Genomic DNA, 24,390 nt, shown 5'->3' with positions numbered 1-24,390 from the left:
TTTATCCCCAAGATACTTGTGAAGTAAGAACTGGCTGCAACATAGAACGCCACACCATATTCATATTGCCCAAATAACACATCTGTTTAAGGAAGTGAGCCTTGGAATGCCAATCCTAGCAATCTGGCACTTGAGCAAACATGAAAAGCCCGTAACACAACATTTTGAATTAATTGTTTAATTATTTTGAGTAACTGAATGTAGAGATGTGTATGTCCACTGGTGTATGTTTTGAGAGCTGACTTTTCCTATGGGCCTGCCCACTGTCTGAAAATGGTTTGGGATCATTGCTTTGTGTTTTGACTCTTTTTAAAAAATATGTGGCTGCTGTTGTAAACATACTGGGAGGGGCCCAAAGGGGAAAATGGAACTTACTTCCAAGTAAGCACTGGCAAGATTGTGCTGCTTATTACTAAACAACATCAATTAAAATAAAGCATACTGTAGAACTCCACTAGAGGAAGCTGTTGTGCTAAGAAAAAACTTCAGCTATACTAAGTTCATTAACAACAATTGTAACTTCCTGGAGCTGTTCTGTAACCTTAGATCCACTCTGCTTTTGGGTGAAAATAAACAAGATGCTGAGTTTAAAATTAAAAATCTGTAAGACTACAAGGTAACAATTAGAGATGGGCATGAACTATGGTCTGGCGATTTGGCCAGTTCGCGTGACACCCTCGCAGGTGTTCCACAGGTGTTGTGCACTTCCATCTCTGCCTCCTCTGGGCGATCACTCAGTCACCAGCAATAGTACACTTCCCTCCCTCACCTTTTCTAGCTGATCACCAACTCACTGGCAGCAGTGTGCTTCTCTTTTCTGGCTCCTCTGGGCAACCACCCACTCAGAAGCAGCACGGCGGGCTTCCCTGCCCTTGTCTGAGTGGGTAGCTGCTGGAGGAGGCAGAGGAAGGATATGCAGTGCTGCTAACAAGTGTGTGATCATCCAGAGGAGGCAGGAGAGGGAAGCATGTGGCACCTCTATTAACAATAACACTGTTGACACAGGGGTCATACAAAGGAGGGGCAGGATCTGTCCTTGACCATCCCAGAGTGCAGGACATGTAATAATGGGCTCAAGTTACAGGAAGCCAGATTTTGGCGGAATATCCAGAAAAACTTCTTAAGTGCTAGAGCAGTATGACAATGGAAACATTTACCTTGGGAGATGGTGAGTGCTCCATTGACGGAGGTATTAAAGAGAAAATTGGACAACCTCTGATTTGGATTCCTGCACTGAGCAAGGGAGTTAGATTTGATGGCCATATAGGCCCCTTCCAACTCAATTATTTTATGATTTCTTCAGACATATGAGATAAAACTCAGAATCTTTGAATAACAATTCATGTCAATCCCATAGAGGTAGCCATGTTAGTCTGTGCAAGCATCATAGGTAAAAACAAAATAAAAGTAAAAATAAAAGAACAAATAAAAAGAACAAAATGTGGTAGCAGTTTAAAGACTTAACTTTTGTAATTTAATGTGAGCTTTCATGGACAAGCCTAATTCTTCAGACTTAAGAGTAATATATAAAATGGCAAATATTTATATATGGCATCAAAATACAAATCATGGTTGGTTGGTAAGCAAGTCAATGGTTATTTAACAGCTGAGTGATAGCCTGTTTGATATACAGATATATTCCATTCAAGTTTGTGCTGTAAAAGATGTAGGAACCTCTGGCATAGAATAACAATGAGCAGGGGAGTGGATTCGATTGCCATATGGGCCTCTTCCTTGCCTCTTTGCAAATATCCGCAGTCCATCCCTGGTTGATGTTCTTTGGAACCAAAAAGGGACAATATATTTTCAGGAGCCATACGCTGGCTTCTTTCTCCTTCTGGCCTTTGACAGCTCTCTCTTTCTGCATACCTGTTTTCCTAAATGTGCTTCTTTCTGCCTCCCAGGGAACAGCTGGAGATCTTAACGGGACAGAAGTAGCCAAGCTTTCTAAAGGGACAAGTGGCTTTGCCAGCAGACTCTCTCTCATCACCGCAGTGACCAGCTCGAGAGTGGGTGGATAAAGCTTCAATTGCAATGATTTTAAAATCGCATGCAGCCCCCTCAACTTATATACGATACAGCTGAAAAATGGATTGGTTTTTTTCTCAAGAGGGCACACATACCAACCCAAATACTATGTGACTACCATGTGGCTTTAACCCAATGTCAAAACCCCCAATCCAACTACCAATTCATTTCCATAGTGTAACTACCCTCTCAGTTACATGATGTGAGTTATATGGGAGGAACAAATCTTTCACACATCCTGGTCCCAAGTAATTTAGCTCACAACCGGCAGAATGGATTCATCTCAAAAAACCTGGAAGCTAGTTGGTTCAAGATTGGTAACATTATCATCTCTATAGCACATGCCAGATAATAGTCTGCATCGTTACTGCATCCAGATGATGACTAAGAACTTCCAGAACCTCTTTTAGCATCAGTTGAGAAATAGAGATAGAGCTGGGTATCATCAATATATTATTAATTATTACAATCAGCCACAAAACAAAGAAACCAAATTGATACTGCTTATCAGTACAAGAAAGCCATATAAGAATTATATGTAAGAATTATATACAGAGAACAAATTTGAATCCTCATTAATAATTCTGCATTATTTCTAGTATGGTAGATAAACAGATAGATACTTTATTACAGTCAAAGACCAATATCAAAAATACATATACATAAAATATACAATATAAAAAGCATATATATAAAATATTTGTGTATATAAGCAGCAGCACACTTTATGTGTATACAGTATATATACACATATACCTAAAATCTTGCTATTACTGTAACTAAACAGAATCATAGATCATAGAAGTTGGAAGGGGCCTATAAGGATATTGAGTCTAACCCCCTGCTCAATGCAGGAATTCAAATCAAAGGATATCTGCCAGGTGGTTGTCTAAATTTCACTTGAATGCCTCCAACAATGGAGCACTAACCACCTCCAGTAGCCCTTTCCTTCCTGTCTTTTCCCAGTGAAACTCTTGTGAGCACTCCCTGTTTGCTTGCTCTGGTCACGAGCTCCCTTCTCACTTTATTCCTCAGCTATGCTCTGTTAGGAGTCAACAATGATTAATGGAGTGGTTTGCCAATTACTTTAGAGTTAAACAAAACATTGCACAGAATATTGCTACTTTAGCTGTCACTTTGCTTGAAGAGTTAGAGAGGAGGATAGAGATATAAAATATAGTAATAGTGACTGGGATTTTCTTTAATGGGAAAACTTTGGGTATCCTCATAAAATAAACCATTTAATAAACTATGTTTCACAGTCTCAACCACACTGGAATAGCAGGGGCAAATATGGTGTATGCTAATATCTTCCTCCATGTTGGTGGGGATGCACTGAAATGTGCCAGGGTGGAAAATCTATGATAGGCTGCAAACATAATATCCTGGGGCAAAGTTTTCCCAGATGCTAGATTTTGTGAAACTTGGGTTCAGTCTACCTGGAAGGCTACATAACAGATCTATTCTGTGATGGTTTCTTTGGCTGTCAAAAGCCCAAGTTACGACAGATCTGGGAAAATGAAAACCCATAGATACCTAGCTTCTCATAAATAACTCTTACCCAGCCTGAAGGGTGGTTATCCGTTAAAGAATGTTAGCCAGAGGCCCTTAAAGTTTAACTTGGGCCAAAAACTAGTTATTTCATACCAGGCATGTGCTTTAAATGCCACCATCTCAGATTTTATGCCATGTAGGGCATGAGGGATACAGTGTGGACCCATACTACTTCAAGGTGGCAGAAGTCTTTATATATGTATAGCTCTGCCCCATAAATAAGTTGAGCACTGCACTGTCCTGGAACACTTTTAATATAGATGATATATGTGAGCTCCCTATCAAGGAAAAAATAATAATCTCATAACAGTAGTAAACATTCTTGGAACATTCTTAGTGACACAGGTGATCTGAGCACTACACTGTCCAGTTGTTTGGAAGAAAGACTATGTCCAAATATTTGTAAATCTTAACTTTGTTTGATGTCATGCCCATTTCATTTAATGAATATTTTGGTGAAGAATTTCAGTCTTTTGCTGGTTTATTACACTCTGCTTCTCAGGGGAGTACTGTATGTTGTACAAGCCTGAGGGGGCCTCTTCTAAGTCCTGCTTGTGAGAAGGCTAGAATGACTGTACCACCAGCATGCCATAAGGCAGAGCCTGTCTGCAGGTTTATGTAGATGAAGGTCAGTACTTGATAAAGACTGATCCCTGGAGCTGTATTTCTCTGTAGGCCTAAGCGTTGATCAATGATACAACAACTGTCCCTGAAACTTACTAGCTGTTCCACTAAGATATTTTTCCCCAGTTGGATTAGTCACAAAACTTCCACCATAAATTTTTGGCCTAGATTTTACTCATTACACTGAGCAAGCTGATTGATTGGTAATGGAGGGGACGAACACTGTCCCTTTTGGTATATTGGGATGATAGCTGCTGTGCATCAATCCATAGGGATCTGGTCTGTCTGTCTGATCAGTGTGAAGAGCACTGCCAACAGGCAGCATTTGTTTTAATCAGTTCTGGTGGAAGCAGATCCCAGGGGCCTTTCTTAACTTGAGTTGAGCCATTAGGCTTTTGATGTCTGATACTGTAACTGGAGGCCAAAGGGTGTGTGTGTGTTCTAAATTAATGTGACAGGAGAGGAACCTGGTCTGGCCCAGCTACATACAGTGCATGAAATGGGGATCCACAAAAGTCAGCAAGGATGCAGCAAGTCATCTTCAAAACTTCCATCTGGAGAATGCCTGCTACAATGTGCTAGAAGAGTAAAGAATTCTAACAGTATTATTCATCAATATGTGACATCAAACTCTGGATGATCTGCCCCAGAAGCTTCATGTAGATGTTGAAAAGCGAAGGGAACAGTATGGAGCCTCCATGAGGCTAAGTAATATTCCCCAGCACCAGCTGCTAGGAACTCTCATGCAGATAAGACCAGAACCATTGCAAAATAGCACCCCTAAACCTGCCAGGCAAAGATGCCCAAAAATGATAGTATGAGCAATAATACTAAATGGTGGTGAAAGGATAAAGTACCATAACATTTATTGGAATTGATACACAACCGTCTTTCAAAGAAGCACTCACAACCTTTGCCACCAGATGGGCCAGCCTATGTGACAGAAAAACAATTATTGGAGGAAACCGAGTTCCTGTTTTCAGCCTTTTTTAGTGGTCTAAGCATACAACAGCAAAGGAAGTCTTTTGAAATATAATAAGCAGTATACTTTCAGACAGAGAAAGATGAATACATTTCATCAACAAAAGATCAGCTCGTCAGATGGTGATGAATAAAGAGGTAAACTACAACTTTTTATGATTTGGGAGTGGAATCTTTCTTTTAACAATTGTATTTGTTTTATTCTGCAGTATTGCCTTCAATTGCTAAACTTTCATTTAGGATAAAATTAATTGTGAAGCCCAGTTCTCTTGTTTTGGCAAGCTGCTCTGGAATTTAAATGGACATTTAAAAATGTATGAATGCATGTAGTGGATATTTATGGAAGATGAATTATTATGTTCACATGATTTAACTATCATTTTCATAGTGCATCTGTCTGTGTTTGTAGTAGCAGTGGCTGCCATAATTACTCTCTGCTAGCTCCAATCTTCCGGCAGAATCTGAAAAGATATAATAGAGGGGGCAGGATGAGGGAGGAGCCGAGATACTCCAGATCCAAACCTCTTCCAACTAAGTCCATCTACAATGTCAGCACAAAGTTTGGTCAGAGTCAAAACTGTACTAAGCAATTTCCAACCTTCTCAGGCTGGGATGGGTTTTGATTCAGCACAGGGTATGACCAAATGGAAGTTTATGTCAGGCTGATGCAAATATCTCCATATTGAACTTCGGCATTTAAATTGCTACTGTTGTTTGCACAACAATGTATAATTATCTGTGCCATTATCACCATCCTCTTACCCATCCCTTTTGCCAGTATTCAGAACCCCCCTTTTTAAATGTTTAGCAAGTAAAGTAGTGCTCAACTGAAAAGGCATTTGAATTACTGCTGTATCAGTTTAGTGCTATAGTGCTAAGTTCAGCTATAGTGCTAAACTAGGGGGGATGTATTTTTTAAATACAATTTGCAAATTGAATTGCAGTTGCAATCTTTACCTGTGAGAGCAGAAAACAAACAAAATCAATATGGTTCACTCCCACACTATGCCTGCTCCATGCATCATCAGTGATGTCATCTGGATACACCAACAACAGCAGTTGAGGACCGAAATGGGCAATCAAACATGCTAAAGGCAAGAAAAATAAATCAAATGGAAATGCTACAGAAACACACAAGCTCTGCTGGCCTAACATGGGAAAAGATCAGATCTGCGTATTAGATTGTACAATGAATGCACACGGACAGGGTTGCAGCCTAACATTGAAACGTTCTGCCACCTTGCATCTTCCCTGAGGAATTCTGTGAGCTGTAGTCCAAAAACACAAGTCTGCACACTTCTAATTTTTTACTGTTAGCAATCAATGCAAGAGTTGCCATCTTCTGCATTGCTTGCAGATGGCTACTGATTCAATGTAGGTTTTGGAAAATCCCATCTGTGAAAGCACATGTAAGCACAATTCAGGGAAAGTTTAAAATAATACAAGTAGTAGCACCAGCCGCTGCTGCAGCATCACTAATAGAAACAACAAGAAGAAAGCAAAACAACCAACACCAATAAGAGAAGCAACACTAAGCATGCAAGGAAAATCACTGTTTAATAGGAAGTGAGGTGAGCATATCAAGAGCATTTTCAAACTGCTCTGTAAGAGTTTTCAAACCCCTGAAGAACAATTTTGTGAAAACATGGAACACTCTTCCTTTTTCAGTTATGAAACAGTGATGAGGAAAGATCATGCCATAAAGGGTATGTCACAAGAAGTCAGTTCCTGCTTCCTTTGATTTTGTAAGTGACACAGAACCAGAAAAAAATGGAAACATTTTGTAACATGATCATGTCAGAAGCCAACTTCAGTCCTTGAACTGTTAATAATGAATAAATTACAAAAGATAGCCTTCTAAAAAAGCAGTTTGCTACATCTCTCTCGCGCTCTTTCTTCACTTGGAGATTTGACAGGCTGGGCCTACATTAAAGGCAGAACTTGCAATTAATATTCTTCTTAATTATTGTGTATTAAGTCATGTTATTAATTGTTGACATATCCTAAAATTTTAATTTGAAATTGTTTCAGAAATTTTGACATACATTGTGTGATTTTTTAAAATCATTTTTGGTTGCTGATACTTTTTGGTAGATGTGTTGCTGAATTCTAAGACAATCCATAGCCATACGTATTTAGAGGATTAGCCTGAGAAAGCGTTGGGCTCAAAAGATTCTGATGATGTGGGGATACAGCTAAGACCCACCCTTCAGCTTACCACCTCAGCTGGAGGTCTTCCATAGTTTTGTATGTTCCACTTTTGGGTGGAGTGGGAATGTGGAGGATGGGTTCACATGTGCACATCTGTTCCAATCATCCTTTGATCCCCACATTTTCAAACTGAATGCTGAATAGGGCTTCTCTTAAGCCAAGATGCAGAGAGACAAGGGTGCTAACTCTCCACAGGCTGAACTACTCTGCACCATATTACAGGCAAAATGATGCAATATGCATATTCCTGCAAATTTTATTTGATCGTACTATTATTGTAAAAGTTTGAATTTTCCTGTCTCCCAGATTTTTTCCATTATCTGTAATTTTCAAGGTAATTACAAATGTTCTTCCTTTCATGGTATGCATAATTATACCAGGAATTATAAATACAAATTCATCAGGCACATGGGAAGAAGGAGGGGGACGGGGTACCAGGTGAAGTATAATTTGTATTGGCCAGAATCCTCTTGGTGATTTATGCTTGTGTAAGTGAAATTGTTTAAGTCTTGGCATCAAATTGCCACTAATTAATGAGGTGCTGGTTGTGCACATCCAATCATAAACTAAGGTGAACACCCAGCAATGCAAACAATACCTTGTTAATGAGCAGCAATATGTCAATAAGATTTTTTCCATTTACAGTATGGAGGCATAAATGTTCATGTGCATTGGGGTATTAAAAATAAGTATCTTTATTGCTGCTATGTGCCATCATTTCCCTTCTGACTTATCATGACATTAATAAGGTTTTCAAGTTGTTTTAAATATTCAGAGAAAGCTTTATCATCTCTATACCCCTGTGAGTATATATGGCTAATTAGGCATTTAAATCTGGGGCCAGAACTACATCTTTGCAATAATTTGCAACAAAGGTTTTTACACAGGTTAGCTACAAATAGGTATGAAACCGCTCCCAACACCTGCACTTGTTTAATGTGATTATTCACTTTGAAACAACCAATAGCTGTAGCCAGGACTGAAATCACCATTGTAGGTGCAGCTGGGATCATAGAGGAGGCAGCAAGTCTCACAACAGACACTATCGACAGGAAGAAAGTGTATGCTACTGCAGTCCTCCTTACCTTGGTGATGGCCTGGACAATCTATAGATAAAAGAGTTTCCCCTGGGAGTCCAGTTCTAACCCTTCCTTGCCATGCCAACAAGCTATGCAAGCCCTACTGCAGTTGTTAAAATGGGCATCATTTTCAAACCACAGGAGGGCTTGTGTCATTTGCAGCCACACTGCAGATTCCACCCAGACTTTGTCCAGAGTATGTGGTTTTAGCCCAGGGTCCTGATTCCTAATTTGATGATCTGTCCACGCCATCACACTGGATATCAATGCAGAGCCAGAAGACGTAATGATAATTACATGCACATTGTATTCTACTTTTATATGGGCCATATCCCTCCCACCTACATATTTTGCTACAACATAATCCCCCACCATTCCTTTAATGGTGCTGAGTATGCCACCTACATTACATTGACACTCGTACTCTCTGCACAGATCTCTTTCCCTTCTTCTGGTTTCGTGCTGCCTCATGACTATCATCTGTTACTGGAAGATGCTCATTAGTCCTCCCATTGCTGTTTAGGTCTACTAACTTTTCATATTAGCAATCTATTCTCCTAAACTTGCATTTTGGGACAATCCACATCCAGTTTCATTGTCAGGTGTGCCCCTCCTTGTCCTAACAATATAATCCATCTGTGTTAGGGATGTCTATGAGCATTTGCACAGTTGGCATTTTAGATGTTTTAATTGGAAGCCTTATTCTGATGAGCAGCTGAACAGCTGAGAACAAATACAAAGATTTTATGCACAGCTTTGCTTACAATCATTTTAACTAAACACTTGCCTAATAGATAATAGCTAGAAAATCAATATGATTGTTGTACTGTTTACACTGAAGCATCATTTCTCCAACATATATTTCTTCATTCTTAAATATAGGACTAAGTCTCCACCGGCCTCAAGTCCTTTCCTACAGAAGGATGATTCAAGATATTCAGATTGCCTTGGCATCAAAGTTGTCAGAGTCATCGCCTCTCCTAAATAATACAAGATCGGTGTCAAATGTCACAGCGGAGATGCTCCAGAGTTCTGTGTTCCAGGTCATCTTGCCTGCCATATATTTGGTTATCTTCCCCATCAGCATTCCACTCAATTCCATTTCCTTGTGGTTCCTTTGCCGATATTCAAGGCCTTGGACTCCCACCATTGTGTTCTGCATTAATCTAACCATTGCGGACTTGGTCTACAGCATGACCCTCCCTTTCCAAATAGTCTACCATCTAAAGAGAAATGTTTGGCCTTTCGGGGAGGATCTGTGTCGCATTGTCACTGTGCTAGCCTATGGAAACATGCACTGTTCCATTTTAACAATGATGAGCATCAGCATCGAGCGCTATCTGGGAATTGTTCACCCTTTGCACTATAAGGCCATAAGGCCCATTAGAACATCTGTCCTGACATGCATAATCATTTGGATGCTTGTCTTATTGACACTCATGCCTCTCATGCAGAACAATCTAACCATACATGTGCTACAGCTGCCAATGACCACCTGCTTTGACGTTTTGCCAAAAGAGATGTTTAAAACACGAACAGACTTCATCATTTACTTTGGTTCTCTGATGTTTTTCTTCTTTTTCCTACCTTTGCTTGTCATGGGATTTTGTTATATCTCCATCATCTTCACACTTCTTCATTCTTCAGCACAACGCAGAGAAACCAAGAAGCAAACTGTTTATTTGATAATAGCATTGCTGTTGGTGGTCACTATTTGGTACCTGCCTCATATTGTCATATCTGTCATTCATTATGTCCTCACTTTCCAAGGCAGTTCATTTTATAAAGCATATAAAGTATCACTTGCAGTAGCCAGCTTTAATTGCTGCTTTGATCCATTGGTTTACTATTTTGGCTCCAAAGAGTTTCGGCAAAAGATACAGAAGAAACTCTGCAGGTGTGTAGTTGTTGGTTTAAATGAAGATACCCCTATTTTTTCAGAGTATGTTCTGCAAGTAAAACCAATACAAAATTTACCAAAGATATAGGCTGCATCTACTCTGCCTTATAATAAACTTTGTCATTACACTGAATTGCCATGAAGAAAGTTTAGGACACATGGAGAACCTCAACAGCAGATTGCAAAACTTGGCTAGACTGGTCTAGATTGTTTCTCTAGATTGTGGTTCATACAAAGATATTATGAGCAACCATAGACACACACTGTTGATTGTCCATAATGCATAGAACAAATGTCGAAAAAACCGTGGTTGACTGGAAGTAGACATCTACTGATCTCATCTTCCTAGACAAGTGGTTCCCAAATATTTTGAACTCGTGGCTCCCCTGATTTACTGGCAAATGGCCATGTCTCCCCAATATGATACTTTGGGTGAGGCAGAGAAGAAGGGAAGGATGAGAGGATTCCACAGTGCTCCTGGCTGGGTTTGGCAGCACCACAGGGCACTACAGCACACACTTCAGAAACCATGGCCCTAGACTATTTTAAATTACCCTAAATGCTCAGTTACCTTTGGGTGTAGACTCTTGGAAGACTAGGATCTTGAACAACTCCTATACTTTAACGTTGTTGATGGTCTGAAAAAGCTAGCCATACGTAAGCTGTACTCTATGGTGTGAAGAATATCTGACAAGAAGGTTATATCAGATGTAACCATTATTCTTAGAATGACATGGCAGGTACAAATCTACAAACATACACTTCTAAGAAAGCTTTATATACTGTTCCTTTGTTCTGATCTTACATGAAGTTAATTTAATATTCATTTGTATGGCTCAATTAATAAAAATCTTTTTCAGTTTAAGATGTTGTGGCATGTTAAATAGTGATCTCCTTAAAAGATACTATATTGAGGCAATATGCACATGTGGCATTGTATCCTACACTGTGGTTAGTTTTAGCCTTCAACTCTTTTAAGCTTTAAGCCTCTTCCAACTGCATCATTCTATATGATAGTATTCATTTGCAGCTATTATTTATACAGGTTAAGCTGCATGATAGTTGAATCAACTCTGTCTTGGCTATGAGGTTTAAGCTCTAGTGTTTATTTCAGGTAGAAATTAGGGTACACGATAAGATCATCAGTATACCCATGTTTGATTGAGGCAGGAGAGGACTGATCTGTGGTCTGTACAGTGGACCCTCTACTTACGGAATTAATCCATATTGGAACGGGTGGCTGCAAGTCGAAAAGTCTGTAGGTCAAGTCTCCATTGACCTACAATGCATTGAAAACCGATTAATCCCATAACTGGCCATTTTTGTTCCATTTTTGTTGCATTTTGTTTTTTTTCTGGTCTGTAGGTTGATTCTCTGGCTGCAAGTCGAATCTAAATTTTGCAGCCAGAGAAGTGCTGACAAGATTGATTCAATGGGTCTCACTTTAGAGGTTCGTGCCGATTTATGCACACGGGGCCACAGGTGCAACACACTCCCTTCCCTCACCTTCTTCGTTGGATCCCCCACTCACCAGCTGGTGTGTGCTTCTCTCCTCCTCCTGTAGGAGCATGGGCTCCCCTGCCCCACCTCATTGTCTAATTGCCCACTCAGACAAGAAGGCGGGACAAGGAAGCCTGTGCTCCTGCCATGGACTGGTTGAACAGATGAAGAGAAAGATACAGGAATGTGCTCTGGCTGGTGAGTGGAACGTTGGCGGAGGAAAGGAACCACAGGAGCCATGCATACAAACCAGGATGAACCTCTGAACTGAGGCTCGTGCCCATCTCTAGTTAGGAGTACATGCTGGATTTAGGCCTCTGTGTTTAGAACCATGAATGTTAAAGTCTGATGCTTTCCCACAGGCATCTGGCTGGTCTCTATTGGGAAAAGAGCTGTATCTTATCCCATGTTATTCTTTATATGTTCCTATGTTATCTTGCCTCGCCAACCTAGCAGTTCGAAAGCATGCAAATGCGAGTAGATAAATAGGTACCATCCCTACTCCTTCAGATGTATAACTGTACTGAAACAGTCTTGCATCATTATCAGTCTTGTCTGTTCTTTGCTTTTTACTGGTTCAGGCAATCAAAAAGCATTGTCTGTGATGCACTAACTGTTCCCAGAGAAAGATTTATATGAAGAATACAAAAAACTGATCATCCATAGGTCAGCTAGCCACAAATTTCTCAACAGCAGTGTCCACGATCTTTTCTGCCTGTTTTTCAGCTGCTGTAGCCCCAAGCACATTGGGAATATGAGTGGAGTTGTGGCAGGAACATGAACAGGTTACCTACCTGTAACCATGATTCTTCTACTGGTCCTCTGTAAATTCACACAATTGGGTTGTTTTGCGCCTGCGCAGGATGTTTCAGAAGTTTCTAGAGCTCAAAAAACATTTGACAATGAGACATCCCTCCATGGAGTGCATGCTCCGCCCTCCAAATGTCTCCTCAGTTCCTTCCATAGCCCACCGCTGTCAAGGTAGTATATATAAAAGACAATGTGACGGATGGAGGGGAGGATGGGAGGGATGTGTAACACGTAGGTAACTTGTCTTTCTTCTTCGTGGCCTCTGTGAATGCACACAATTGGGTGAATGACAAGCTCACTTACTGGATTGTGGGATGTCACAGTAGAAGGGATGTCAGGATTGCTCTGCCAAATGCAGCATCATTCTTTGCCCTGACATCAAGGTGATAATGCTTGACAAAGGTTGATGGATTGGACCAAGTCGCTGTTTGGCAGATATCTGGTAGTTCTATTCAACGGTGGAGAGCCGTGGATGTTGATAATGTTCTGGTGGAATGAGCCTTTAAATGTTCAGTGGGTGATTTGCCTGAAAGTTCATAGGCCAGTGAGATAGTCTGAACTATCCAACGAGAAGGGCATGACAGAGGATGAGATGGTTGGACAGTGTCATCAAAGCAACCAACATGAATTTGACACAACTTTGGGACGCAGTGGAAGATAGGAGGGCCTGGCGTGCTCTGGTCCATGGGGTCACGAAGAGTCGGACATGACTAAATGACTAAACAAAAACAACAACATCCAACGAGAGATGCTCTGAGCTGATGCTGGAGCACCCTTGTGAGGACCTTGGAAACATAGGAAAAGTCTGGGAGACTTCCTAAATGCATTTGTCCTGTTGATATAAAAGGTTAAAGACCTTCGGACGTCCAGCATATGGGGCATGCACTCAATGGATGTAGAAGGAGAAGGGAATAAAGTTGGTAAAATTAAAGGTTGATTCAGGTGGAAATCAGAGACAATCTTAGGCAGAAATGACACATCAAAATACATGGTGACTTTGTCTGGATGGAATTGCAGGTATGGTGGGTCTGATCAAAGAGCTGCTAATTTGCTGGCACGTTTGGCAGATGTTATTACCACCAGAAAAGCTGTCTTCAGGGATAACAGTTTTTCATTACAAGTAGCCATTGGTTCGAAAGGTGGTTTAGTGAGGGTATTTAGTACTAATTGTAATGTCCATTGGGGTACAATTTGTTGTCTTGGAGGTCAAATATTTTGAAGTCCTTTAAGGAACCTTTTTAAAGTTGGGTGTGAAAAAGGTTTCGCTGATTGTGAATGAGGAGGTTGATGGGCCATGATAGCTGATATATAGACTTTCAAGGTTGAATGTGAGAGTCCCAGATCAAAGAGGTGTAGAATGAAGGTAAGTATTGTTCTAAGGAAAGTTGGAGCTGCAATCAGGTTTTGTGATTCAGTGAAGGAAATGAAGGATTTCCATTTGTTTTGGTAGAGCTTCTGTGTAGATGGTTTTCTAGCTTGTTCTAAGATGGTTCAAAATGTGAGAGTATCCTCCAAGCTGTCAAATTCAGAGACTGGATGTTGGGATGAAGGATCGCTCCGTTGTCCTGAGACAGGGGGTTGGGTATCGATGGTAGATGGAATACATCCATTGACATTGAACTCAGGTGGGTGAACCAGGGTTGTCATGGCCGCCATGGAGCGATGAATATGACATCGGTTTGGAATTGGCGAATTCAAATGATTGATCTCTGAATCAAGGGAATCGGAGGGAACAGGTATAGTAACTCTCTGATCCAGTCTACCATGAAAACATCTCCCAGTGACTTGGAGTCGATGCCAGCTTGAGAGCAGTACCTCTGACATTTGGTGTTGTGCCTTGATGCAAACAGATTGCAAAACTCAGTGGAGGGGTTTTATCTTGATTTAGATAATCAAAAACTAAGTCTGTTTTCTGGGTGGGTGGTTCTTGAATGTCCAACTTTAATGACTTAGCCATCCTAAGGATTAATTGAGAATATGAAGTAAAGTTCTCTGAGGGCGAGAAAGGGTGGTTTTCTCCAACATCAGATGTAGGGGAAGGGAGGTTAGTAGGTGTGACAACCCCAGACCTACTGGAGTATGCCCCACTCTAATTATGCTGCCACCAACCATTCCCTATAAGGAGTCACACAGACCAGGAATGGATTTTTAACAAACAAAAGAACAAGGTTTATTTAAATAACAAACAGGGAAAATAAAATGATCAGGTAAAAAAGATACTGTAACGTGGCTTAGTCTCAATCATACATACATCAGATTGGTTCACACAGAACCCTTTAAAGTAAAGCACAGACCCTGAACCTATCAGTTCTGGCTACCTATAAAGAAACCTGAACCTATCAGGTAGGTACTAACTGACACACAGTTGTACTCAGTCTGACACACAGACTCCAACTCCTCCTTCTCCACACAAGCTCCAAGTATATATACAGTACAGCTCCTCCCCCCTGATGTCCCGCCTTCCACTCCCCATAGGATGGAACTTTCCCTCCAAACCCATGACAGACAGCTACCATCAGTGCTGTATGTAACACCTCCCCTCTTTATAAGTTGTTTTGCAGGGGAAAAGCTAAAGTGCTTTTCTCCAAAAAAACAACCAGGATCAAAATACATAAACAGTTATACAATAACACAATCCCATACTTACACTCTAGGTTAAACATATCATTTATGCATTTAAACATAATATTTACAATACATTAAGTTACCTTTATTAATACAAACCAAGCATGTTTAATAAACAGGTACAATTAACTTTTGGTCACCAACATATACATAGTCCATGTTTCTTCGCCGTCTTCACTCTTCGGGTCTTCTTGACAAGGCATCAGCAACACAGTTCATTGACCCTCTGACCACCTTCACTTCAAAGTCATAATCTTGCAGGTTTAAAGCCCACCTCATAAGCTTACTATTATGGGTTTTCATTGTCTTTAACCACTGCAGTGGTGAGTGGTCAGTGCACAGAACAAAATGTCTTCCCCAGATGTAAGGCTTGGCCTTCTGGATCGCGTATACTATGGCCAGGCACTCCTTTTCCACGGTTGCCAAATGTCTCTCACCTTTCTGGAGTTTCCTACTCAGGTAGGACACTGGATGCTGGTCACCATTTTCATCCTCCTGGCAAAGAACTGCTCCTACCCCGCTGTTAGACGCATCGGTGTAGATGATGAACTCCCGGTCGAAGTCGGGAGCACGCAGCACTGGATAATTGATGAGCGCCTCCTTCAACCTCCGGAACGCCTCCTCACAGTCGCTGGTCCACGGGATGCGGTCATCAGTCTTCTTCCGCGTCAGATCGGTCAGCGGAGTCGCCAACTCGCTAAACCTCGGGATGAACTTCCTGTAGTAGCCCACCAACCCAAGAAATGATTTGACTTTTTTCTTGGTGTTGGGTCTGGGCCAATCACGAACGGCTTCTATCTTGGCCTCTAGGGGTCTGATCACTCCTCCCCCTACTATGTGACCCAAGTATTTTATTTCTGGGCTACCCAGCTGCAGTTTGTTCTCTTTGCAGGGCCTAGGCCAAAGCACTTCCTCCCCTGGGTCAAAGCGCCTCTCCCTGGCTTTCTGGCCACACCAGGCCCTCTGTCTGACCTTCTGAGCTTGCAGGTTTTCTGCTGCTAGCTCTAGGTTTCTCTTTAGGTCAATCATTAAGGTGTCTATATACGTCACAACATCTTGTGGGTCATCCTGGGTGATCTGTTCCCAATTTTGTTTGATTAAATCAAGTGGCCCTTTCACCCTTCTCCCAAACAAAAGTTCAAACGGACTGAACCCGGTACTGGCTTGTGGCACTGATCGATAAGCAAACAAAAGGGATTGCAGCTTCTGGTCCCAATTGTTTGGATTCTCTGCCAAGTAAGCCCTAATCATGCGCATCAGAGTCCCATTGAACTTCTCCGTTAACCCATTACTTTCGGGGTGATAGGCAGTGGTTTCCTTGTGTTTAATTCCACAGATTTGCCATAACCGTTTCATGAGCTTTGATGTAAACGATGTGCCCAAATCTGTGATTATTTCTGAGGCAAATCCCATCCTGGACATATACCCCACCAAGGCATCTGCCACTGTGTTAGTTTCAATGTTAGTCAAGGGAATGGCTTCGGGGTACCTCGTGGCATGGTCCACAATGGTGAGAATGAACCGGTTCCCCCTCTTTGTGGCCTTGGGCAAAGGTCCCACAATATCCACTCCTATACATTTGAACGGGGTGTCAATCACAGGCAAAGGGCACAACTTCGCTTTGGTCCTGTCACGGTTATTCCCCTGCCTCTGACACACATCACATTGTTTACTGAACTCATTGATCTGCTTCCCTATTTCAGGCCAGTAAAAATTCTGTGTGATTCTCTGCTGTGTTTTGTTCACCCCTAAGTGCGCAGCAAACATGTCAGAGTGCCCCCTTTGTAAGATCATGGGGTGATACTTTTCAGGTACCACTAGCTGACTTCTGATCTCATCTCCCCCTTTTGAGATATTCATCAGAGTCTCTCTATATAAAATTCCCTTTTTCTCACGAAATCTCGCTGTGGTTTCAGGTGTTAGCTGGGTGTCTGTCACCTGTTCAAAACACTTTCGGAAGTGGCATCTGCCTTTTGCTCTTGGCCAAATTTGCTGTCTGTGGTTAAGGTTTCTACCACAGCTTCGGGACTATCCTCATCTGCTCCAGCCTCGGGCCCTTCAGTACCCCCCTGAACTGTCCCCGTGGTGGCTTGTGAGCGTGTAATCACTAGCACCCGTTTCACATGTTCAGCCAGGTCATTTCCCACGAGCACGGCTGCTGGCAGAGTCGATGAAATCGCTAGCCGCCAAACTCCCCTCCAGCCTTGAAAGCTAACAGGTACCTCAGCTACTGGCAGTGAGATCACCTGTCCCTCAATCCCTGCCACCTTCAGGCTCTCATTTGGGATTATATACTCCCTAGGAATAATGTCTGGATGGCACAGGGTCACCTGGGAACAAGTATCCCTTAGCCCCCTATACTGATGGTCAAGTATTCCTACGTCCACCCCTGCGGTCTCAAACAATTGCGAATCTGTCCTCACTAGTAAGCAGCGCTTGACCTCTACAAGAGGACCATTTTCCCCAGCCTGATCAGCAGATGTAACTGTTCCAGACTGAGTAGCCATGGCAACAGGCTCCCTCAGTGGCAAGGAGCTTTGCTCTTTCTGGACACAGAACACAGCTTTTGGCTTGGTTCCACTCAAATCATGAGGCAAATTTCCCTTTAGCTGCTTTAATTTCTCACACTCTGAGATTAGATGGCCCTTTCCTTGACAGAAATAACATTTTCTGCTGTATTTTGAGTCTTTCTCATCTGGTTTTGGTTTTCCCTCCAAAATCTGAGGTCTTTGTGGTTTCATGTCTGAGGGCTTCCCTTCAACATGGGCCCCTCCCCCTTGCTGGTTTTTCCCTGGTCCCTGAGAGTACCTGCTGTAGGTTTCTTTGGGTTTACCTACAGATTTCCCCTCAGCACCTAAGGGCTTTCTTATTTGGTAAATAAAATCTGCGATCTCTGCCGCCTCTGTCACAGATTTCGGTTTCCTCTCCCTCACCTGGAACTTCAGTTCCCCATGCAGGACTGAATAAAACTGTTCCAGCGCTATCAGGTCTTTGAGCTGCTGGAAGGTCTCTGTCCCCTCCTGAGACAGCCATTTCTCTAGCAGCCTCACCAGTTGGGCCCCCACTTGGGTAAAAGTCTGCTCTGGTTTCTTTGTGAGTGACCTGAATCTTTGCCTCAGCTGTTCAGCATTTATCCCATGTCTGGCAAACACCAGTTTTTTAAACTCAGCGAAGTCTTTCAACAGTTCCACTGGCATCTCCGCATAGACTTCTGCCAGGCTGCCACTGATCAAAGATCGCATAATAGTCATCTTCTCAGTTTCCCTTACTGAGAAGTCCACAAACGCTCTTTCCACGAGGGAAAAGAACACCTCAGGGCAATCTCCCTTGTGGTACACAGGGAATTTCTTCAAGTCAGTTTTAGACAATTGGCCCACCTCAGAATCTCTATTGTTATTATTATTCTGGTTCATCATTTCCAATTTTCTTAACTCAAACGCCATCCTTTCTTTTTCCAGAGCAATTTTCTCTCTCTCCAATCTTTCTTCTCTTTCCATTCTCTCTCTCTCTCTCTCTAATTCAAATTGTCTTTGTTTCTCCCTTTCCTCCCTTCTTTCTCTCTCTAATCTTTCCTCCATTTCCCTCACCCTCAGTTCATGCTGTTGGGCTAGGAGCATTTTTCTGAGTTCTGGGTTCTGTTCTCCCGTGCTCTCATCCTGCACTGAGCCAAATTCCTCCTCAGAACCTTGGTCTACCTGTGGGTCTCTTACTTCCCCCATTTCTGCCATTTGGCTTCGAGTCAAGGGCATAATCCCCCCCCAGAACAGGCTGCCTTCAAAAGTCAAGCCTCAAAATAAAGCGACGACTTTTTTTCTTTTGCCTCAGGAACAGCCTTCTATAGATTGCTGCTGTTCCTTCAGCACTAACTTGCAACTGTTGCCAGGCAGAATTCACCCCCTCTGCTAGGCCTCTCAGCAGACAGGCTAGATCACTGTTACTTCACACAGCTTTGCCTCAGCTCTTTCCCGCCAAAACGGGTTGCCTCAGAGCTCCCTAATCTAGTCCCCAATCTGAGTTGGCACGTTCTTCCACTAGCGTACCTCCCCGTGAGGTAAGCCTAGAAGATTACCTACGCGCTCTCAGATTTTCCCTGACTAGACCCCCCTTGCTCTGGGCACACTTGCCAAGGCTTTGCTGGACCACTGGACAACTGGACTAGTCGTATCCCACCGCTGCCACCAATCAATGTGACAACCCCAGACCTACTGGAGTATGCCCCACTCTAATTATGCTGCCACCAACCATTCCCTATAAGGAGTCACACAGACCAGGAATGGATTTTTAACAAACAAAAGAACAAGGTTTATTTAAATAACAAACAGGGAAAATAAAATGATCAGGTAAAGAAGATACTGTAACGTGGCTTAGTCTCAATCATACATACATCAGATTGGTTCACACAGAACCCTTTAAAGTAAAGCACAGACCCTGAACCTATCAGTTCTGGCTACCTATAAAGAAACCTGAACCTATCAGGTAGGTACTAACTGACACACAGTTGTACTCAGTCTGACACACAGACTCCAACTCCTCCTTCTCCACACAAGCTCCAAGTATATATACAGTACAGCTCCTCCCCCTGATGTCCCGCCTTCCACTCCCCATAGGATGGAACTTTCCCTCCAAACCCATGACAGACAGGTACCATCAGTGCTGTATGTAACAGTAGGTGATTCTTTGGATACAATGGAGCCAGAATCTTCAGATGATGAGTAAGAAGTGGAAGGTGAACAACGTGACCTGGAGGTTGATGATACTGGTATTGGTTCTCAGGATAAATTGGTTGGTGCCGGTTGCAGTTCATATCGGAGTGTAAAGGAGGACCTGCATAGGTCATGGATACATGCAAAGAAGAGTGTTTTGATTGTTTTGTTCGTTTGGTCGGTATCAGTGCTTCTGGCATCGAGGTAGGTCTTTTAAGAACAGATCTCGATGGTAGATGAGTCGGTGGTTGATACATATGAGCTGAACTTTGTTGCAGCCTTGAAAGAGATGGTGCTCTCGATGCCAAGTGCCATGATGGAGAGGCATACTGTACTCTCCTAGATTCATCGTAATACATCAGCATACATTCCTGGATAATATGGGTCATAATATTGCTGCCTGTAATGATAGTCATGCCTATTAAAGGATTGGTGTTGGTCAGGGTAATAATACCTCTCTCTGTGTTGATGGATATATTGAGGCAGAGAAATGTGCCGTCTCTTTTCTTTTTGTTTATGTGGAGAGTGTTGGGAGCACTCCGATTCTGATTCTTGCACAAGTAATGCCCACCCTGATAAACAAGGGCTAGAGTGGGCTGAGGCCAGGCTGGAGTGGATCTCAGCCTGTGAATGGCATGTGGTGGGCAAAAGACTAGCTACTGAAAGTGCAGCCTGAGCTGAAGTTGGAGTATGGTCGTCCTTGTCTGATATAGAGAAAGGAGCATCTCTTGATGATTCCTCTAGGATTGGGGATGGAGGCATAGCTTTTGACCACTCAATATGTGTCTATTTTGATAGTTTCTTCGATTTTGATGATTTAATTTTGTCCATTTTCTTTTTAGTGGATTCGTCAGAGTGAGTCCCGGTCTTTGATACAGACGTTGAGTGTGACCTTGATGGAGCCTTAGATGATTCTTTTTGACTAGTTGGAGTTGGCATCGGGCTCAACATCGAATGAGCTGTCGGGCTCAATATGGTTCGAGCTAGTTCAGGACACGCTGAGTCCTTGGATGTTGAAGGTGTAAGTGTTTCCATAGCCAGGCGAAGAGATATTTCCCACAAATGTGATCTTAAACACTGTAGTTTTTGTTTTATCGCTAGTTTTGTAAGTTTCTTACATTCAGGGCACAATTGGGTTTGGTGTTCGTCCCCAAGACAAAATAGGCATTTGTCGTGCCCATCTGTAAGCGGAATTTTGCTCGCACAGAGAACGCACCACTTAAACAGTCCCTGAGGGGCCATAAAACTGGGAAAATGAGAAACCGCCATTGTGGGGGAAAAGGGTTAAAAAAAAACGCAGGAACCAGGAAAAAGGTTGTTGCTGGGGAAAAATCAAAGGCTATTCACAGGGGGATGTAAAAACATAATAATTATACTAAAGACTAAGAGAATCAATTGAGGAATTAGATAATTTTGATATCTAATATTCGCTGTTTCTCACTCTAGGTGTTCCTATACGTCCTACCAACGTGGCGGAAAAAAGCAACTGAGGGGACATTTGGAGGGCGGCGTATGCGCTCCATGGGGGATGTCTCATTGTCAAATATTTTTAAGCTCTAGAAACTTCCGAAACGTCCTGTGCAGGCACAGAACAACCCAATTGTGTGCATTCACAGAGGCCACAAAGAAGAACCTTCCTCTATCCAGCCTGATTTGGACGAGAGTAAGAGATTCACCATGCAGAAAGAACCCCCAGATCCAGGCATAACTGAGCAAAGTGGCAGAAACATAGAATTTTAGAACTGCAGAGGTGGAAAGGACCCTATGTGTCACTGAGTCCAGCTCTGGTAAAAGAGGCACAGTGGGGAAATCAAACTCCAACCTCTGGCTCTGCAGCCAGATACTGAGCTATCCATCAAAGAACCAATAGGCTTCACTCACTGCATCAGCCAACCAGCCCTTCTGGCCTTTGGTTCCTTGGAAATCATGCAACATATCTCCCTCCAGGCCTGCATAAAGAAGTATCTCAGCAGCACTCATTTCCTCTATTCCATCTACTTCCCTATCCCATCCTCTCAGCACCACCACCACCACCACCATTTTATGCCATTTCCGATTGAGTTCCTCATATCTGGCAGTGATCCTATCTCACATGTATACCACGAGAATCCTGCCACTTCTTTGCAGGAAACCCAAGTAAACTTGGGGGTGAGGGGAGGCCACCACTGCAAGCCCATGCAGTTCTCTCAGTTCATTGGATTCAGGCCACTGGGAGCCAGACCTTGTTTGGGATAAAAGGTAATCATAAGAAAGCAACAAGAAACACAACATATTCAAGAAAGTCAGAGGAGCCTTTTGTTGGACAGTGTCCCAGGATGGAAGAAACGCTGGGGTAGAAGGAGACAGACAGACAGACAGGAGTGTCAAGGTTCGCACTTCTGGGACAGGGACTCAACAAAAAGCATGACAATAGTATCCCTTATGATACCAGTGCCACTTCAGGCAAACCTTTCTTACATAACTACCTGTCATGGGGCACACAGATGTAGAGGAACCTGCCTGAAGCACGGAGACTGAAAATCTCATGGAGAAACATCTGAGAGCATCCCCATAACTGCCAGTGCCCCCAACGTAGGCCTTTTCCTTGGCCTCCCTGCCTTGTGGGGAGAGGGAAATTGCAATGATCAAGCCTACTGTGCTCTTAAAGGTTGTAATGAAACCCTGGATGTGCAGAGCGTGGCTGCCTATTTTACTTCATCCATTAAGGTGCTGATCCTACAAGGCAACCATGCTCATGAGTGTTTGGCCAGCAGTGTCTATTTATTTATTTATTTATTTATTTATTTATTTATTTATTTATTTATTTATTTATTTATTTATTTGTTTGTTTGTTTGTTTGTTTGTTTGTTTATTTATTTATTTATTTATTTATTTATTTATTTATTTATTTATTTATTTATTTATTTATTTATTTATTTATTTATTTATTTATTTGATTTATACCCTGCCTATCTGGGCTACCAGTCCACTCTAGGCGGCTTCCATACAGAAACAGACAATAAAACACAGAAAAATACATGCTGATTCAGTAACAGCTACAGTAAAATAAAAAAAAATAGGAAAGTAAGAGAAAGAAAAGAAAAAAAATCAAGAGTTGGCTGGAGGGAAGGCCTGAATGAACAACCATGTTTTTAATTGGGTTTTAAAGATGCCCAGCGTAGGGTCCGTGCAAATCTCTGGAGGGAGACTGTTCCAGAGGTGAGGAACCACCGCCGAGAAGGCCCAGTTTTGTGTCTTCTCCTTCTGGGCCTCTCTCGGCGTCAGGCTCCTCAGCCTCACCTCCTGACTCGCGCGGGTGATCCGGGTAGACCTTGGTGGGAGCAGGCATTCCGCCAAATATCGAGGTCCTAAACCGTTTAGGGCCTTATAAGTAAGCATTAAAACTTTGAAGTCAATGGTTGGAGTGCTGTGCTCAGCATTCACTAACAGAGAACTTGCATGCTACCTGTTTTGAGTGTGAAGATAATTACTCCCCAAAGTAGGAAGAGAGAAGTTTAGTTTAGTTTAGTTTAGTTGATTTATACCCCGCCTATTTGGCCCAACGGACCACTCTAGGCGGCTTATTACCCTGACAGGGCCCAGTATTCACACACGGCAAATTAGGCTAAATCCAGACCATATGGGAAAGTTAGCTTAAACTGGGTTATATTTTGGAAAGGTGGCATCAGCAGGATTCTATATGGCACTTCTAGAAAATGTATACTAAGCCCTTTCTCATACATGTTTTCCAGGAGCTATGTATTTTTGAAAGATATCTGTGTAAATACATTGTGTAAGCATTCTGAGCTTACAGTTTCTCTTCTGATATAGTCCTGCCAACTGAAAACAAGCAATATTCACATCTTAGATTCACACGTAAAGGGCATAACATAGCAAGTAGTGCATGATGTACAATTAAAATCTCAAAATTTGGGTTTCTTTCTTTCAGATAGAGTTTTTACTTGATAAAAAAATTCAAATTTAGAAATTTGAAATTAACTACTTTACTATAGAGAAGGCAAATGAAAGGACTAACATATATTCAATAGATGATGGCATTGCTTAAAACATTAAAAAATCCATACACAACGCAGTTTAAACATTGAAATCTCAGCTAGGTTACTGGGTGGAGCATTTCCTTCCTCTTGCTTATTTTTTTTCTCTTTGATAACTGCGTTCAACTGTTAAGAAAGACTTGTCTTTCTTAAGTCTATTACATCTTGTTCCACCAATTATGCATAAAAGATTTGTTAAGAAACAAGTCGGACAAGGGGTGTGTAGTAGTTCAAATTTATTGGTTAAGATGTTTGAAAATTTGACAAAGTGTGGTCTTAACCCACAATCTTCTCCGGCACATCTTACTGAATGATAGTGTTCCGATTTGGAGAACCGTAGT

The 24,390-nt window shown here is 42.1% G+C and overlaps 1 protein-coding gene across 1 annotated transcript; it reads left to right on the top strand.

The window, feature by feature from the left end:
* Positions 1–5,187: 5,187 nt before the first annotated feature.
* On the top strand, positions 5,188–11,242 carry LOC110070986 (P2Y purinoceptor 8). Its single transcript, XM_020778723.3, has 2 exons — positions 5,188–5,325; positions 9,360–11,242. Exon 2 carries the CDS (start codon positions 9,401–9,403, stop codon positions 10,463–10,465), a length of 1,065 nt encoding a protein of 354 aa, XP_020634382.3. The 5' UTR covers positions 5,188–5,325; positions 9,360–9,400; the 3' UTR covers positions 10,466–11,242.
* The last annotated feature ends 13,148 nt before the right edge of the window (positions 11,243–24,390 follow it).

This window comes from Pogona vitticeps, chromosome 3, assembly GCF_051106095.1.
Source record: "Pogona vitticeps strain Pit_001003342236 chromosome 3, PviZW2.1, whole genome shotgun sequence".
NCBI classification, from domain to species: Eukaryota; Metazoa; Chordata; class Lepidosauria; order Squamata; family Agamidae; genus Pogona; species Pogona vitticeps.
This window is presented reverse-complemented; position numbering and strand designations above follow the sequence as displayed.